At 46.5% G+C, this 19028-nt stretch overlaps 1 protein-coding gene across 1 annotated transcript in view; it reads right to left on the minus strand.

Annotated features, from left to right (window-relative positions):
- NIPAL4 (NIPA like domain containing 4) overlaps window positions 1-18550 on the minus strand; it is a 125747-nt gene extending 107197 nt beyond the window's left edge. Inside the window, exon 1 of the mRNA XM_069653929.1 lies at window positions 18379-18550. Within this exon, the coding sequence (XP_069510030.1) occupies window positions 18379-18415 (37 nt within the window). The 5' untranslated portion in view covers window positions 18416-18550. The remainder of the gene's footprint in view (window positions 1-18378) is intronic.
- Between the last annotated feature and the right edge of the window lie 478 nt (window positions 18551-19028).

The following is a 19028-nucleotide window of genomic DNA, read 5'->3' on the forward strand; positions in this document are numbered from 1 at the left end:
ATGCACCTCCACGTCCAAAGTGGACCACCCGGTAGTTAACACCTGCGCTCCTGAAGTAAATGTGCAGTGTACATAAAACGTGCAGTGTTTTTAGTACAGCAAAGGTCGAAGGGGAACTAAAAGGATTTTGAAGAGATGAGTTCCCCGGGAGAACTAGCTAGCACAGAACACTACAGCTATTCGGGGACGTGCAGGTAGATTGGCAAGTGGTTGGAATGTGGGGTAAACTAGCAGCCCATAGAAGCCGAAACCATTTATTGGAGTAGCGATAGAGCAAGCGATGCAATGAGGCACACAGCCTGCGGCACCCACTGCTCCCCCCCCCCCAGTCCCCAAACACGCCCCACTGGTTAGTCCCACCCCACCCAAAAGATACATGCCTGGGATTTGAGCTAGCTGGAGTACACAGAAACAAGCTTTGTGCTGTAAAGGGCCTGGCAGTTCTCTTATCAAATTAATGGTTTCGGAGTCAATGGATTAATCAAGTTCCCGGGATAATAAAGGCTCGCTCCGTGCAACTATATGTATATAATTGGTGGAAATAACAGAGGACGAGATATTTTTTTAAAGGCAATAAACCCCAGTCCCAAATATGTTAGGCAAAACAAAGAGGGTTCTGGGAGTCAGCCCATTGACCTGTTCTTGGGTGGATGGCCCCAAGGAGCAGTCTTTAGCTCACTGTCTTTCACAGAGGAGAAATATCCCTGCATATCAGTCTTTGTCCTGCCCAGGGGCAGTCCAGCACCGAAATGCTAGACAATTCTTCTCTGAACAAGAGTACCAACAGCAACCCCATACACGGGTTTCAGCCTTGTTGGGCATCAGTGAGGTGGAGCTCTGCCTCTCTGAGCACAGTGAGCAAGGTGGTCCACGTCTGGATTCCCCTGGTAACTTAGGGTGAGGCCCAAAGTTAGTTAATATGCAAAACAAAGAGGGTCCTGGGAGTCTCTACCTCCACAAACACAGCTGGCCACTGGGCGAGTCTCAACCAAGTCTTTAGCTCACTGTCCCCTTCACAGAGGAGGCATTTTTAGGACTGGTGCAATTATATAAACTAACAGTCCTTTAATATTTGGGGAAAGTGTTGTAAAGTGCCTTAGAAAAATAGTCACCCTCGATGTTATAATCACTGGATCCAGTGTTCCGTCAGTTGCTTGATCAATAAGTAATGTGTGCCTGGCACTGTTCCTTGCGCTCAAGTCCTGTTAAAAAGGAGCAGTCAACACACACTTGTGCATAGGTGTCAGTTATCTGCCAGGCACCGACTTTGCCCGTGCACTCCCGTTCTCCAGCTGTCGGGTACCACCACTATGACAGTGCCTAGCAAAGGTCTACCCCAGGCCCAAGCAAAAAAGGCAAAACTGTTGCCTTGCCAGTTCATATTTTCAGTTGCAGCTTGGCCCGTCCAGCCCAATCCTCATGGCTGCTAAAACCCATTACCCATGGCCATGTAGGTCCAAGTGGTTAGGCAAGTAATTCAAGCATCACAAGAACGTCGGGCTGAGTATTCTGGATAAACAGACTGGGGTACAGCGACACTCACTTTCACTCGGCTGGTCCCCTTCTGTAATGGCCCAGATTTGAATACAAAACACACTGATGGACTCCCCAACCCAGTGGTTACGAATAATTCCTAATTTTTTGGTCATCACCTTTTGGAGTCCATTGCATCCCACAAGACACAAAAAAAAAAAAAAAAAAAAAAAAAAAAAAAAAAGCCAACCGGGCGCGATTGAAGCCCACACACTCCAGCCCACACACCTCAAAGAGCACACCCAGAAAGCCTCCACATGGAGAACCCTGCGCTCCAATTGCATGAATAAGCTGGTTGCCCCAAGGCACAAGTTGGAGACCTATGGGGGGGGGGGTACACATTTTAATGTATGTGCCCCCTCTTTGGAAACGGATCCCTCAAAGTATCAATATAACTGGTCTCACCAATTTTAAAAACGTGGTGAAAACTCTTTTTAAAGGATTACACCCGGTTCGTTCTCTCCCCTGCTCGCATTATCCTTTGAGCTTGTACTGCTTTGTTTCCTGCCTGTTTGTGTCCCAAAACAAAAGTTGGGCAAAGTGGTGCAAATGTGGCTTTCAGTGTTTTGGTGTAAATCCGTGCAGTAGTCGAATTAAAAATGTGCAGCCAACTGGGTCCCCAATATCACATCTCTTATCTCCATTGTGCTGAGCTGGGCTCTGCTCTTTGGTTGGCCACTGTGTTCACTTTGCACTATGGTTGCTGTTGTGTTCAACTGTAATGTTGGCCAATGGGTTGAATTCCTCTATGGTCTGAAGTGGCCACCACTGTTGTCTAGAGGAATTTGAGCAAAGCCATTGCCCAATCTAGGTGAATTGGCACAACACATACACTGGTGTACTCATGTGAACCCAGTGTACTCATGTGAACCATACAATATACCCACTACTGAATCCAGGTGAAATGGTGCATAAGCCACCATTGAACCCATATTGAATTCTTACAATTTAGCCACTGTTGAACACATGAACTTAATATAGCAGCTATTAAATCTAGCGGGGCTCTTACAATATAGCCACTATTGATGCTAAGTGAAATATTGCAATATAACCACCGACTCTGGGTGAATGCTGCACTCTAACCACTATCTGAACCCACGTACATTTCTAAAACGTTGCTGCAGTTGCATCTGGGTGAATATTGGAGTGTGGCCACTGCTGAATCTAGGGGAACCTTTAAACCATAGTCACTAGTGAATCTAGGTGGATTCTAGGAATATAGCCACCAATGAACCCATGTGAGTTACAAAACAGCTACTGTTGGACCTAGATGAATTACGGTACAGCCATTATATAATCAGGGATAGAGTATAGCCACGACTGAACTGCTAGAGTTCAACCACTGTAGAACTCATCTGAACTTTACTAAGCTACAGGAACTATTGGAGTAGGCACTGAGGAACCCATGTGAATCCACATTACAGCCACAACAGTATCTAAACTAACTATTAGAATACAGCCTTAGATGAAGCCAAGTGAACCATTGGAGTATACCTACATGAACTTCACACCAACTCCATAAATCTATGGTAAGGTACCGCTGACCTGCGGTGTCGCCCACCGCACTGAAGTGCATTTCATTCCACAGAACAACTCGAATGTAAGATTGGTAACACTTAGTAAATATCAAGGAAAGCCACCGCCTCTACAAACTGAACACAACTAAAATCTGCATGACCCCATAAAGAGACGAGAACACAGGACCAACAAAGGACGAAATAACCACAGGTTACAACATGGAGACTTTCGACACGGTGGAATCTGATACAAGGGCAAACCTAAAGGAAACCACCATGCAGGACCTCACAAGAGAAGCTCTTAACAGGACACCACAGGTTACCAGAAGGAAGGGCCTTGCCATTGTGAAACAGATAACACCACTGGAAGGCCACCGGTTCTGTGAACCAGACATAACAAAAATGATGGCACCCCATAAGTAGAGACCGCTGCTACACATGACCCCACAAAGGAAGATGAACCACTGGCCACCACAGGGAGGCCTTTGCCACTACCAAACTCAGTACCATTATACAAGTCCACAAAGGGAGATGACCACATAGGAACTCATAAGGGAAAAATCAAACCACAAGCCACCACAGGGATGCTTTTGCCACTGAACCTGACACCACATCTACAAAACTGCCAGACCCACATGGGTGGACGCACCACAATGGAAGCAATAACCACAGATCACAACAAGACCCTCGTCATGGGAAACTAAATACTGTTATTATCCAAGGGATAACCTTGTGTGCAGAATTGTCGAACCAGTGACAACCCCCCCCTTGTCTAGAATAGTTTTCTCAGAGCAGAACCCAGTAACATCCCACGTACCAGACAACAATTAACAATTAAATTAAAAGTAAAGCAATGGAGTAAATGCAACCACCTTGGAACACCACACATGAAAATAGACACACCTAGGGATCAGGCACTTTGCCCAACAAATAAGCCCATTTGCCCAAAAAAACTAAAAAAACTAAAAAAAACTACTGAACACCCTACATGTCAACCCACCACCCACTCAGACAGCCAGTGATGCCAAGAATGTCAAGCGCATTAACAGGATAAAAACACCAAGGAGAATGACGTAAAACACACAAACCAACCAGAAGGAAACGACACCATCACGCAATACAAACTAACGCGACCAAAAGCACCAACATTCACACAAAAAGAAACCAAATATGGAACCCGACTGAACTACTCCATGAAGTATCAACCCACAAGTGCATCAACCAGTAATCATGAACACAAACTTGGCCACCAAAAGACACAACCAAGACGAAACAGTCCACAACTGACAGATGCACTGCAACCTAGTCCTAACACGATCCATGTCCAAACCCCACAGAAATCTGATCTGCTATGCGATTGAAGAATCGACATTCTATTCATCCCCGAAACCTGGCTAACCCAAAACTAAAAAAGGTCCTAGTGCACAGCTCTATTCCCAACAATTTCAATCTCAAGCAAGCCATCAGACAAAGCGGACTACTTGCCGTAGCATACAAGGACCACCTAACAGCCCATCCATTAAACATCAAAAAATTCTAAACTGCTCATCGTACACTTAACCTGAGACGTTTGTACTCTTATACAGGCTGCCAACCAATGACCCTACTTTCATAGACCCCGTTGTAGAAGCAGTCACCAACTTGGCCATTAAGCATGGCAACCGGATCCTTATTGGAAACTGCAACATATGGTTCAGCCCAACACACTAACCAATATGACAATGCATCAAGACAAATGTTGAAAGAGCAATCCACACAGTAGGTCACACTAGATGCCATCTTCTGCTAAAAAAAACTGGTCACAGCTGCATCCCAAATGCAAATCCTCGGGAGCAAACACCTCATTATACCCTTTGTGATCAAACCACCAGATACTGCACACCCTCCCTAATAACTCACCAACCTGGAAAAGAAATTGGAGAACCATCAACAGTGAAATCAACAGTGAAACCGTAACTAACCAACCTAAACGCAACCAGCATAGAAGAGACTGATGAAATCCTGAAATGATTACGAGAAAGACATTCCACCCAGCACACGAAAGACAATAGCAAGTTTATTCAAGCCCCATCGCAAAGCACTGAAAAAACTGGAAACCCCCAAAAAATGAATGAAAAACTGACAAACTGCATACCAAAGCCAGATTAGACTATACAAAGCTGAAATGGTCAAAGACAAAAAGGCAGGCTACAATGAACGGATCACAAAGCAGGCAACATCCAGAAATAATTCTCAAACATCATAAACTAGATGAGAAACCCATCTATGTACAACAGCACACCAATACAGACTCAAAAACTATGCAGCGACCACTTTAAGAATATCACAAACATTCAGCTAATCCCACAAAGCAAGCCAGAAAGTGCCACAAACCAATGCCAGAGCCGATCCCCCAAACTAAAACACTTCCTGCCCATCTCAACCGATACATTCAGCAACCTGGTGAGCAAAAGAAACAGAGTGGGTACCCCAGCAGATCCCTGCCCACAAAAGGTCTACCCCCCCCCAGCAAAATACTACTTCAACCTCTCACTAGCAACAGATCAGTGCCCCAAGCCTTCAAAATCGGCCTAGAGCAAAGCACTCAAAGATCTCTCGCAATGTGGAAGACCTTACCAATTTACCAACAAAACTCAATTATACTATACCCCTCCAAGCTACGTCTAGGAGAAAATCTAGGAATGCGTGAAAAACCAGCTGCTGGATCAGGCACAAATGGGCTTCAGACGAGTGGAAATTGTGCTTCTATCGATCTGGGATGACCTAAAGACCAATGCAGAGTCAAACACAAACTCTGCATTAATAGTCTCAATCTCACTCGACAAAGTCAACCACAACACTTGTCAAAAGATAACATAATTTCTACACTTAGAGACCCTTGCTCAGTTGGTAGGCTTGAGGTATGTATGGCACTTGAGCTATGCTATTATAACTTGCATGCAAGAATGGAGCAGGGCCAGGGCCACAAATTAAGATTGATGCTAGTAAACAATGACCTGAATGCCTGGCCAAGCATGATGAGCATGGCTGCAAAGCTTGCCCAAGCACAGCATTCTCTGCATGCTATAGTTATCAAGCCATACAAGACCTCCTACAGTAATAATATGCATGTGTATATATTTTGGTGTAGGGTGTTTTTTTTTCTCTCCTTACCATGTATTACATGTGTATGATTGATGCCATACTAATTGGTTAAAGTGTTTTATGGGCCTCTGTTGCAGGCTGTGTATGAACTGCCTAATGTTGGAAGTGCATTGCTGGCAGAGACTAAGAGCTCATGTGTCCAGTGAGGACTGGCTTTTCTGCTTGCATGTTCTTTGGGCTGGGTTGCTTCTGTAACATCATGAATTTGTCTTGCCGTGCGACATGGAGTACCTTCCTGCCGGTTTGACTTTGATCAGTGGCGTTTTAAAGGGGAATCACCGGATTGGAGGGCCGACTCTGCGGGTGGAGAGAAGGCCCCTCAGGCCACTCTTGTATCCTGGTTCCCTAGGAGACTCCTCGCACCGCTGAGTACACTTCTGGCACTTTCTCTGATACAATGACCATCGCTCACAAATGTGTCTAATGCGATGAGACGGGAGCCAGTGCTGGGATCTGTATCCATGTACAGCTCCATTTTGAGCAACCTGGAGAGTTCTAATACTTTTTGTTGTACCAACTAAGAAACTGTTGCAGTAGTCTAAGCAAGTGTTAACTAGTGCTGAAGCAACTGACAAATGGTGAGGTATGGTTTGATCTGTCACAACAGTTTGCCAACATAGGCGCAGGATGCCTTCACCTGTAGGACATGCTTCTGCAGGTCAAGAGACTAGGACCTATTTTAGAGGGACAGTTAGCAATTATCAATTGAACATGTATTGTTAGCTGGCACATTCTAAGGCAGCACAGTAGCTATCACGGAATGTACAGATGCCATTATACATGTTGAAGGGTCATATTGGCCAACCTCACAATTAGCCAAATGCAGGAATCGCTGGTGCTGCACCGACAAGGATGTTGCCAAAGGACTCACTATAACCCAAACTAGTTTAGGTAGGTTAGGATACTAGTAGTTACGTATCCTCCTGCTGCACTCCTAATACCAGCATTAGTGCCTGGGATAAGAGTGAGATGCATGGATGCCCGAGCTCTAGATCTGGAGCTGGGAAAAAGTTGGAAAGGGGGCATGGAGGGAGTTTGGGTAGTTAGAAGGGTATTGGCCTACAGATACGTGCAGGGGGGGCGGGGTGGGGGAATAGGGAATGTAACATGGGAAAAATAGCGTGAACCACTAGATATGATGGGGGAACTTGGCAACCTGGAATGTCAGGGGCTGAGCAGCTACATTAAGAGGAACAGAGTAAAACATTTGAGACGCCAGAAAATAGATAAAGCTCTTCATCTTACTAAAGGAAAGCAAAACACCTTAGCAAAGAAATGGGTAGGATGGGTAGGATGGGGGGGTGGGGGAATATGATCTTTGGTTCAATTTATTTGGCGTATGCTAGAGGGGTCCTCCTATGGGTAGCACAGACAGTCCTGTTAAAGGTCCTCGGTCCTCCGTCCTCCAGACCTTTGTAGACATAGATGGTAGGATTACGGTTGGAGAGATATGCGTTAATACGTACACATTAAATCACGACACGCAAGCCTATTTTAGATCCCTATACAGGGATTGTGCGTTGATATGGGGGAGGTGATTTTAATTGTACACTAGACCCGGCTAAGGACAGATCGGATGGTAAATTCACTCATCCAGCCCCTTCAGCCAAAGCTTTAAACATGCTCTTACACACATTTAAGTTGGCTGATGCATGGAGAACAATGTGGCCGCAGGATACAGGGTTTCGAGAACATCCGAGGAAAGAAGTTAGAGTACAACACAGGTAGTGTGGAATCTGCAGGTACACTGTGCGGGACCTTTAAAGTAGTGGTAAGAGGGGCAGCTATAGCAAAATCGAAAGGGAAGCTATAGCAAAAGCTAAAGGGATGAAAGATGTCATTTTACAGGATTTACAAAAGGCAGAAGATGGACTACAATACACAGTCCATAAACCATAGTCCTTTGTAGAAGCTAGAGAGGTGTCCCGCTTACAAGAATGTAGGGAACACAGGAACAGATTAAGAAGATTGAGCTACAGGAAATGTTGAGAGACAACATGCAGAAGGGGACAAGCCGGGGCGATTGCTAGCTTGGCTTTATAAGAGTGAGTAAACGAGTGGCTATTAGAGCGATTGTGGGAACCGACTGAGAATTGTGCGAGATGCAGGATGCGGTGAACAAATGTTTTTACGATACTACAAGCAGCTGTATGAGGAAACCAGAGTGCCATATGTCAGAGATAGAAAAAGCATTGTCAGAGATTAGTCTCCCCAAGCTAAACATGGGAGGAATGAGACATGCTGAAAATCCCCATCACGATATAAGAACTAGAGTATGTCATGAAGGTACCACCGAGGGGCAAAGTCCCAGGAGCCGATGGGCTTCCCAGTGAATTGAAATCCTAGCTCCACTACTAGCAATGCTGAATGAAGCGCTAAGACACGGGTAGACTGCCCGGGACCCTGAGGGAGTCAATTGTCCTTCTTAAGCCAAATAAGTCGGATTACAGACTGTAGCTCATATAGGCCCCTTTCATTACTGAATCAAGCTGGGAAGATTCTCACTGCTTTAATGGCAAATCAGACAGGATATGTCTCACATAGGAATATAACAAATAACCTGAGAAGAAGCACAATAGATTGTACCCAAGGAGACACACAGCAATTGGCAGTGGCACCACTCGGTCAGATGGCCTTGGCTGCTAGCAAGGTTTGGTATTGGACCCACGTACATCAGATGGGTGCCGTTGCTGTACAACAAACCGATTGCGAGGGTCAAAATGGACACAATCATCTCAGAACAGTGGCTGTTAAGCAAGGGCACGAGACAGGATGTCCATGGTCCCTGGTGCTTTTCATTTTAGTGCTAGAGCAACTGGTGGCCTATTTACAGTAGGAATATGGTGAGGTGGGCATAATCATCCCAGGTGGGAAGCATTTGATATTGTACGCAGAAGACGTGCTCCTGTATTTGCAGTGCCCCGAGACAAATTTGCAATAAATCCTGGATATGATGGAACGCTATGCACCATGTACGGTATATCAACCCACAGAAATCGATCTGGTTTCCTTTGGGAGGGGTGGGGGGGAAGAGAATACGCTGGGAGGCCCATATGCACGTTGCCGGTGCTACCAATTAAATGGCAAGTAAACACATGTACCTGGGTGTGGACATTTATCACGATCCTAAGGCAGAGCACACACACACACACACACACACACACACACAACACTGATGGCAGTGAACAAAAATCGAAATCTCATGGCTTTTTGGACCAGATTGCTGCTGTTCATGATGGGGTGAGCAGCATTGGTGAAGATGGTGGTGCTGCCGAGACCATTATTTTGCAAATGTTCTGTTTGCAATACAAAAACCCTTCAAGAAACTGCATGGCATATGCAAGAGCTTCCTGTGGCATAATTCAAGGTGCAGGGTAGCATTGTGGAAGCCCCAGAACTCGAGGAATAAAGTATATTTCGTTGCTAGCCAGTGGCAGTTTGTGGCCTAGTGGCTGTCCTGAGGAGCAAATGCTTGAATCACGGCTACTGAGAGCAGGGAGTACTCTGTTCTTTCTGAACTAAGTGATTTGGATAACCGACCATCGTGTAACTCGCTCACCCTTGCTGCTGCGATATGTAATGTGGTGTAGGGCCGGCCTATTGCTAGGGAACAACACTATTACCTGCAGATCCTGCTAGTTGCACCGGAAGGGGCAGATTAACAAATGAGATTAAATGTAAGGAACTACTGGGAACCTAAAGGTGTCGCGACAGTGGGAGATGTGCTAAAGGAGGGGTTACCCAAGGATTTTGGGGAGCCGACACTGGGGTACACCGGGGGCAACATCTCATGTATTCTTGCCTTCTGAGGAATCTAAGACGCAGATGGCCGGAGACCGAGGCAGCCTTGCAGTTAGACGAGACGATAGAGACAGTCTATGATGTATCAGAAGGAGACACAAAGTCTCTAGGATATATGAGCTGCTGATGTCCAAGACGGGAAAGCAGTTACGGCAGACGAGGCAGATTTACAGGATGCAATGTGGATTAGAGTTCTGGCGTACACAAAAGCATCTAACCCCGAACAGATTAGCCAAATGCAACCAAGCATCAGAGCAATCATGCCTGATGTGCGGAGAGATTAACGCAGACCTGGTTCATATGGTCCAGGCCGGCACAGAGATTAGAAGATTCTGGGGAAGAGTAGCCCAAGTGCTAACACAGCGGGTATCACTCTGGAGACTGGACCCCCTAGCTTGTCTGTTAAGGGGTTTCATGAGACCCAAGAGAGCAAGCTAAAAGATTTGGCATATATACTGGCGAAAAGCAGGATGGCGATGAGATGGAAAGCACATACGAGGCCAGTGGTGCAGGTTTAGTGGAAGGACCTGTTAAAATGGGCAAACGCAGAGACCGTAGTGTGACAAAAAGCAACATGTCGGAATACTGAATAAGGGACAGGGAGGTGGGTGCTTGGAGGCAGTCGAGGATTTAGGGCACTATAGACTTTGAGAATATACCCAACGTAGAGGTTACTGAGGCCAGCATTATTGCTCAGACATAAAGAGATGAAACAGTGGAATTAATTAATAAGTGTGATGTAGGCCGGGGAACGGGTGGGGGAGAAGACCGTAGTGCAATGAGATGTATGTTTATGCAAGTCTGTAAATTATAAATTACGTTGATTATGTAGAATAAATTTTTTTAATGTAAATGTGAACCTATACCGCCAACAGGAAAAATGTCAGGGGGAAAATATGTGGTACGTATTGACAAAAAGTAATGTATATCATGTTTCACATACAAAATACAAGTGGCATTTGAAAAGCCACAAGACAAACCCTTTTGCTGGCTGTTGGACACATGTCACCCCAAACCACCCCCCCCCCACTGGAAAGTGACATCCCCCCTCCAATTACAACTGCAATAAAGTGTCTCCTGCTAAAGGTGTGAAAGTATGGTGTTCCCCAGACTTGCTAGCTCTGAAGGCAGTTACTGCAGGACAAGTTGCCCTTGGTTGGAGCGTGACTAAATGGTGTCAAGACCCAGGGCTACAACTTCAAACAGGGAACCAACTTCAAACAGCTTGCTGCAAATACAAAGAATGATAAACTCTTGTTACAGGCTGACCCAGTAGGTCTAGGGCAGGAGAATTCCATTTATCCCACAAGAAGACTTACAGTTAATTTTACAGGACTATCAGAACTTTATTTTTCGGTAATTTCCAGACGATTTTGGGGATCTAAAATTCATCCACCTGCAACTCAGGGAATTAATGGCTATCCAAGATGTGTTTCTGGCTGATCTCAAAATGTTCCAAATGTGAGAGTTGGTGAACGGTCAGAGGGTAATAAGGTACATATTCATAACTGCAGAAAAGTGCCACACTGCCAGGCATACCTGGCTGTTGTCTTGTTCCAATTCCACATGTTTAGCGGAATCAGAAAACATGAATATTATGGCAGATTTGACATGAGAACTGGGGCTTGTAAATTAAGCTGCCATAGGTCTTCTCCAGACCCCTAAACCAATCCCGACTGGTGTGAGGTTGTGTTGGGAGGAGAGAGAGAAGAGCAACTGTCCAATCCTAGTTGTGTGACCTCTTGCAGGTTACTCACCACCCCAAAATTCTAAAATTGGTGGGGTGGGGGGAGTTAATCGCTGCTATATAAGGAGGACTGCTTAATCCCAGTGACTAGGAGCACACCTTATTGTGAAATCAAAAAACTATATTCTGCAGGGGAGAAAACAAACAACCCTGACACTGTTGTGTTACTAAATAGATGAAGAAGCATGTGTCCACCCACTAGTGGAACACTTGTGTCCCCTGCATGCCAAATGTGTTTATGCAATACAATAAACATGTAAAATTGTTTGAATAATCAACATTAATCATAATCCTCCTTTATAACTAGATTTTAGGCAACATTTTGCACAACAAATGGGGATTGCAAATTAGAATTGCTATATTTTGCTCCAGACCCCAAAACCAATATTGAGAGGTAGGCTGTATTTGAGAGGAGCGAGAAGGGTTACTGTCCAATCCTAGTTGCAAGAAGTCTGGCAGGGTACTTCCCCAAAATTGTAAAGTTGATGTAATTGCTGCTATATAAAGGGGGATTGTACTAGGGAGAACAGACATCGAAAAACACTGATGAAACTCCCAACAGCTGCAAGAAAACACCATAGGAAATTGTCGAGCGTGCATCTGGGTGGAGCCGTCTATTTCTAGGAAAGGCTAACAGATGGCTGGGTGCTAGTGGAGAGCAGGAGGCCATCCTTGAGAGTGGAGTGACCAAAACCCTGCCCCATCTTTATCTTTCCAGGGGGTCTGGATGTGCAGCCAGCTGTCCTGAACTTCAAACAGAGGCTTTATATGCAAGTAGAACTGAGCCCTGGGAAAACAAAAAGGTGGCGAATCTGCTGGTCTTAAATCCTTCCCCTTTATAGTGGGCATGGGGGGCAGAAAGAGAGCCTTAGCTATTAACTAAATAGCTAAGTAATTCCCCATTTGGAACAACACTACAGCGTGATTTTTGTTCCCAGTGTGTGCTGCTAAACTATAGCCTATAATTTAATTGGGTAATTATTTTCATATTCAAGGAAGAGCAGTGTCTGTCTGTTTTTAAATCGGTCCAATCTTTGTCCAGCTTCCCCTCACACAGGCCATTAAGTGGAGTGGTCTGAAATCCAAAATTCCCCAAATCATGCTAATTTTTCTGCCTGATTTACCCAACACAGACCAAAGTAGGAGGGTGGTGACTGAAAAACAAACCACTAAATCATCCTGTTTTTTTTAAAAATCAAATGGTGGGTGAAATTGTCATCTGATGTTTGAAACCCTACTGCTAGATGATTTAGGACAGAAAAAAAATGATCTGTTAAAACAGTTGCTTGACGCCTGGAGTGGCGAGGGAAAGGAACTCCCTGTGTTGAGGGTGGAGTCACAATAAAGTGTTACATTCCTTAATCTAGTCAAACCCAATGGCCTGAAAAATGAAATGCAGGGAGGCTGCATTACGGTCTATACCGTTACCGTCTCAAATTAAAGTCACCAACAATAATGGCTGGAGAGGATGGTATGAAGTCTGAAATCAAAGCAAGGAGCTGTTTTTCAAAGACAGGTGTACCAGAAGGTGGGCGATACAGAATTAAGATACTAATGGAATTGTTGTGGTACGTCTCTTTTAAACTCTTTGATGACTGAAAATGTAAGGGTGTGCAGCTTAAAAAACATTCTTTCAGAATAGCGACACCCTCTCCCCTGCATTCTGTCAGCTCAGTATGACTAGTCTTGTAACCTGGTGGAGTGTCTAGATGAGATGCATGATCTGTAGTATCAGAAAATCAAGATTCCGAGAGACCGAGCACATCAAGATCTTGTAATAGGATCAAGTCTGCCACTTCTGTGGCATGTGCGTAGTCAGTAGGGAGGTGCTGCTGATAGCCTGTATAGGCAAAGTGATGGGTCCTTCATTGTCAGCCAACAAGCTAGCATGAGGAAACGCTTGCAAGGATCATGTAGTCTAAGTGAGCATTTTGGGAGATGGGCCGTGCAGGCTGCATATTAAGTTTCTCCCTTGCAAGTGCAATGGCCTCCAATGGGTGCATAAGAGTAAGAAAGCAGTCACATGAACCAGAGTTGTTCCTGCACCTTGCCTGAAGTCAGATAAATAGGTGCTCAGGAGCCGGGAAACATGGGAAGTGTAGTTCCAAACGAAAATAAGCTTGAACTACTTGCTACAAGTGGGAGTTTAGCTGTTTAAAAATGCGAAAAGCTGCAATTTAAAACAGGCACACTAGTTCTTGGACACTTGGAGCACAGCGCGCAGCTCTTCCCTCAGCATCTTCCTTCCTCCTATTCCTCTGCCCTCAATCTGCAACCTTCCCTTCTTCCTTCAAACATGCCTCCATACTTCCCCATCCTGAAACAGCATATTCTCAATCCTGCTTTACTGTCTAACTTCCGCCCTGTTTAGTGCCTTCCTTTTATATCTAAATTACTGGAACGTGATGTCTATTCACAGGTGCCCGTCTTTGCTAAAACCAATTACAGTTTTTTGATCTGGTTTCCCCATTCTCATCACCCCACTGAAACTGCTCTGCCAGCGGTCTTGGATTCGCTCCTCTCTGCCCGTTACCCTAAACTAAACTCTGAAACCCATGCCGTCGGTCGATTAGTTTGTCCAGCTGACACTGGCCACAGATGCAAGCAAGAATTTTTTGGGGTGCGACAGGACTGAGCCCTGGCACATTTTGGCCACCGACACTTCTTGTCGGAGGGTCAGTTGGAACCGGATGTAGTATTTAGCAACTTCATCTACGAGTCACAAATAAAACTACTAATAGTGTGCATGGGCCAAGTAGCTCCATCAGGGGCCGGCTCAGGTAGCTCCATCAGGGGCCGGCTCAGGTAGCTCCATCAGGGGCCGGCTCAGGTAGCTCCATCAGGGGCCGGCTCAGGTAGCTCCATCAGGGGCCGGCTCAGGTAGCTCCATCAGGGGCCGGCTCAGGTAGCTCCATCAGGGGCCGGCTCCTTGTTTACTCAGTTTAGCAAGCAGGTAGCCCGACGTGGGCATATGTTCTATGGTCCATGACCTGGGGGGCATGCAGGGCTCAGGCTTTGCCATGTCTGTGCAGGTGAGGCACTCTACACCCAGATACAGGGCTTTGTTAAGCAGGGCACTGCCTCTTCCGCTATGCCACCGATTGCCTAGCACAAGTCCGCGATCTGAGCAGCACATTCCCCAATGCCATCAGAGGGGCAGAGAGGAAACGAGGGCGGCCACCAACCAGCACATGGTAAGCCATGGCAAAGGGAACTGCTCGGGTGGAGGGGCCGTTCCGACCTTGGCAAGACGTTCTTACTATTCGTTTTGATACTCAAGTGCCATCAGTTCAGTGCTGAAATGCCCAACATACTGTAGGTAGAAAGCCTGCTCGCTTTACTTTTCGTGGCTACATAGCCAACGTGATCCACTTGACAGCCAGTGGTGGAGCCAGCAGGGACGTCATTCAGGGGTCGGGTCTCCCTTGCTACCCCTAAAAAATCTTTACAAAAGAATTGAAGCTCCTGGGCTGTGGCCAATGCCATGTGGCAATTTGAGCCATTTGTCTTTGTGGAATTTCAAACAATTGCTAGACTATTTAAGGTTTATTTCAGGTACAGTTCAGGGGGTGAGTCACTGAGTTAGTCTGTTCTGAAACATCTCGAATTCTAAATGCAGACAAAATCCTCCTAAAAGCATTTAGAGTAGAATAAGCATCCATTTCGGACTATGTAGTTTGCTTTTCACAAGTTGCAGTTATAGCATATTTTTTCTGCCGATACATATGGTGATCCATTCTTGTATGAAATATATATATCAAGTTACAGTAATATTGTAACCATATGTTTCACAGTGTACTTAAAAACAATGCTATGTAATGCCACTTCCTGTTTTGTCAAGGGGTAAACGGTCTGGTTCCATCGCTTTCTGTGATGTCACTTCAGGGTGGGGTCAAATGACATTTCCTGGGATGTCATCAGAGGTCATGTGATGACACTTCTGCTACCCCTGGAATTTTGGTGAAAGGATGTCCCTGGGAGCCAGGCGGGGACAACTGCCCCCCCCCCCCTCCCCTCTGGTGGCCAGTGCTCCCCCCAACCTGCCGTCTCGGCTGTTATTCTTATGGTATTTTTTTTAGCACAGACCTAGCTTCTAGAAGCAACAGAGTTCTTTACACGAGGTATACATCAATACAGATACATAACGGAGCACTTGGTGTACAACATTACAGAGCGCTATTCAATTAACAGAAGAGATATACATCGAGAGGTAGGATACAGAGCCCGTTACCCCCCCCCCCCCCGCCACCTACAGAGGGAGACAAAGGATAAAAGATGATTTGTTTAAAGCAGCAGTTACACATTTGCAGGAGAGTGGAGTTTAAGTTGCAACCCCAAATAAATTGCCACAGAGTTGTGGGCGATTGCAAGAATGCAATAATGCCTGGCGAGCTGACACCATGGCTTGACACAGGGGTGCTAGAAAGTATTTGGACCCTAGCCATTTTTAACAACGCACTGAAGCCCTCCTACTTTCATGGGCAATCACCCTCTGGCTGCTTACTGACCATACTACACTCCCCCCCCCCCCCCCGCAAACACTCACAGGAGGGACCGTAAGCAGTGCAGTGAGTGCCCAACACCGCTGGTACTTTTTTAGCCTGAGGGAAATATTGGGGAAAAGGGGAGGCCATGGAGACATCCCAGCAGGAGAATATCTAGCATTGCAAGTGGGGGACAAGCCACAAAAAAGTCCCACTACTTTTCACCCCAAATGCAGCGTGCGCAATATCCTACAGTATCATTTGCACCCGTTCCTCCCCCACCTGATCACATTTTTTGGTAGCATTGGCAGATGTCAGAACACAAGAAATATATAAAACTGCTGGACCATGAAAGATACAGCAAAGTTATCCATTACAGCTCAGGCCAGGCACTGTGGGCAAATATTTGGAGGCACCGTGGAAGCGACTTCAGAATAAGTTGCCATGAGAAAGCCAAGTATCAAATATAACTGTGGTGCAAAATAACTAAAGTGAACTTTTGAACAACTCTATAGTCTTTGTTTTTATAATAGCATGATATAGCTATGAAGTAAATCACGTATGGAGCTGCAGATAAGATCAGTTTGATTGAATGATCTGCCCAGGATCACACTTAGGTGAAACGGGATGTGGACAATTTAGGCAACTCAACACATCTTCCCAGGTTTAGATACATATATTTAAGATTTTACAATTCCATGTGCTTAAATAATACTTTATAGACATGCCTTGCAAGCAAACCATACATAATTCAATGTACACTATATATACACACATTGTCCACTACGAGTATGGACTTAGTTTTATTCTCCCCATCCTGCATGCAAAGTCACAATAGTATCATGCATATTAATGCGAACCTAACAAATCCCCCTTGATTTTAAAGCTATAGTCATTTCATCAAGCATGCAACATCAGGCACCATTCTCACTTATCTCCCCCATCACATCTCTTAAGGGACAAAAGTCCCTGCAACTCCCCCTGCCCCTCCCATCAGTGCCTAATGGTTCCCATTGTAATGCTCTGGATGCAGAGCTACCGGTTAGGTCCCTGGGAGAGCTACTCTCCTGTCCAGAGAATGATTTACACATGAAAGGGTTAGCCCTGAAAAGGCCGAAATGACAGGGTGGGTCCCACGTCCTACAGACACCCTCACCAGCAGCCTGAAGCAAAAGCGGGACCTTTGCCGTCCTGCTGAGGGGGTCGGCAAACCGCAGGACCCAGCCGCCATTTCAGGACATTGCTCTGCCAGGGAGACACCACCTCCTCTCCCCCTCAGTACGCCACCTGCCCCAAGCTAACAAAGCACTTCAAATAACCCCTCCCCAACAACACGTGAACCCTCACTGACTGAGCTTCTGCCCCTCCCATTCGGAGAGTCACTCACTCGGCCTTCAGTATCACTAGTCTGGCGTTAGGCTGCCCTCTCCAGAGCGCAAATAATTACCTCCCTCGGTTGCAAAAGCTCCCTTTTATGCCTAGCCCTAAATTGACATGGATGGCAGCGGGACAAGGTCACTTGGGTGGACCAGCCCACCTGCGCCAGTGAGATTAGGGGGGCATTCGGGTTACTTTTCAACAATACGTGCATGTGAAAAAAACACGCGCAGAAACTGGAGTGGTGCGCCAGCAAGCAAGGACAAGAAAGTGCCCGTAAACGGTTGGCGCAGGTAAGAGTAGCCAGTTTTACGCGATGCAGCCACACGGCTTCGGAGCGCTGTACCAGCACACAGCCAAAGTAGCAACTTGACTCAGGGTCCTCCTACCTGTTGCGAACTACTGAAAACCGGGGTGCGTCCAAAATAAGAGAAACCCTAGTAACAGGCGGTGGTGTTGTATAGGTAGCCAGGAGCATAAGCAACCCAACCCCTTGGAGCCCTAAAGCACTGCCCACCGCGGACCAAGTAGCTGGGGCACGCGGCAGTCCCCGTGCCCCCTTCCTCTATTGACCGCTTCTCCCCGTGTTTCGCTGCGCTCTTTACACCTCCCGCAATCCATGCAGTCCCCGAGAAGCCACGAATCCTCCCCACATTTGAACCCCTCGGAGTTGTCCCGACACTCCCTTCCTACTAGCGCTTCTTTTATACAACATATTTCAAAAGCATCCCCCTACATTGCCGATCAGAAACGCCGCCCCCCTTAAAGCACTCACCATTGGAACAGCTGTGATTGGCTACAAGCACCTCCATGGGGCCCTCCGGGGCGAGCAGTCTGGCTGGTAGAAGTGCACCAATCTCGCCGGGGAAGCGCCGTCCTCTCCCTCTGCCTCTCACACACGGGTGGACTGGACTCTGATTACATTTACAGCACACGGGCGGCAGCTGAACTTTGCTTAACTCCGCCACGCCCTTTAAAGTTCTCCCTTCCCCACCTGCTTTCCTACAGCTCCGCCCACCGCCCGCTGTATTCTGCCCCACTCGCCTTCTCCAAACATACCCCACTCACAAGTTGCCACCCCCTCGCCAGCTCTCCATCCTCCCCGCTGCAGTGCCAGCCCAACCTGTCTTGCCACTCTGTACTCGAAGTCCTGCCATCTTTTACTCGCTCTCCTCTCTTTACGCCTGCCTCCTCGGCATCCCACCTATTCCCAACCCTCCCCCTTCTCGCCCCACGACCCCCCGTAGCGTCCGTACGTTATCCTGTTCTGTTCCCCGTCTTCCTTTCCCTCGTACATCCCTCCTGCTGAGCTAACGGCTCCACGATTGGCTCGTGGCCACTGTGTGTCAAAGGGCGCGTGGCGCCGGCGAATTTGCATTTTTATCGATATCTCTGGGAGTGACAATACAAAAGATTATTTCACTG

Source organism: Ambystoma mexicanum, chromosome 3q (assembly GCF_040938575.1).
Source record: "Ambystoma mexicanum isolate Mex_15411 chromosome 3q, UKY_AmexF1_1, whole genome shotgun sequence".
In the NCBI taxonomy this organism is placed as follows: Eukaryota; Metazoa; Chordata; class Amphibia; order Caudata; family Ambystomatidae; genus Ambystoma; species Ambystoma mexicanum.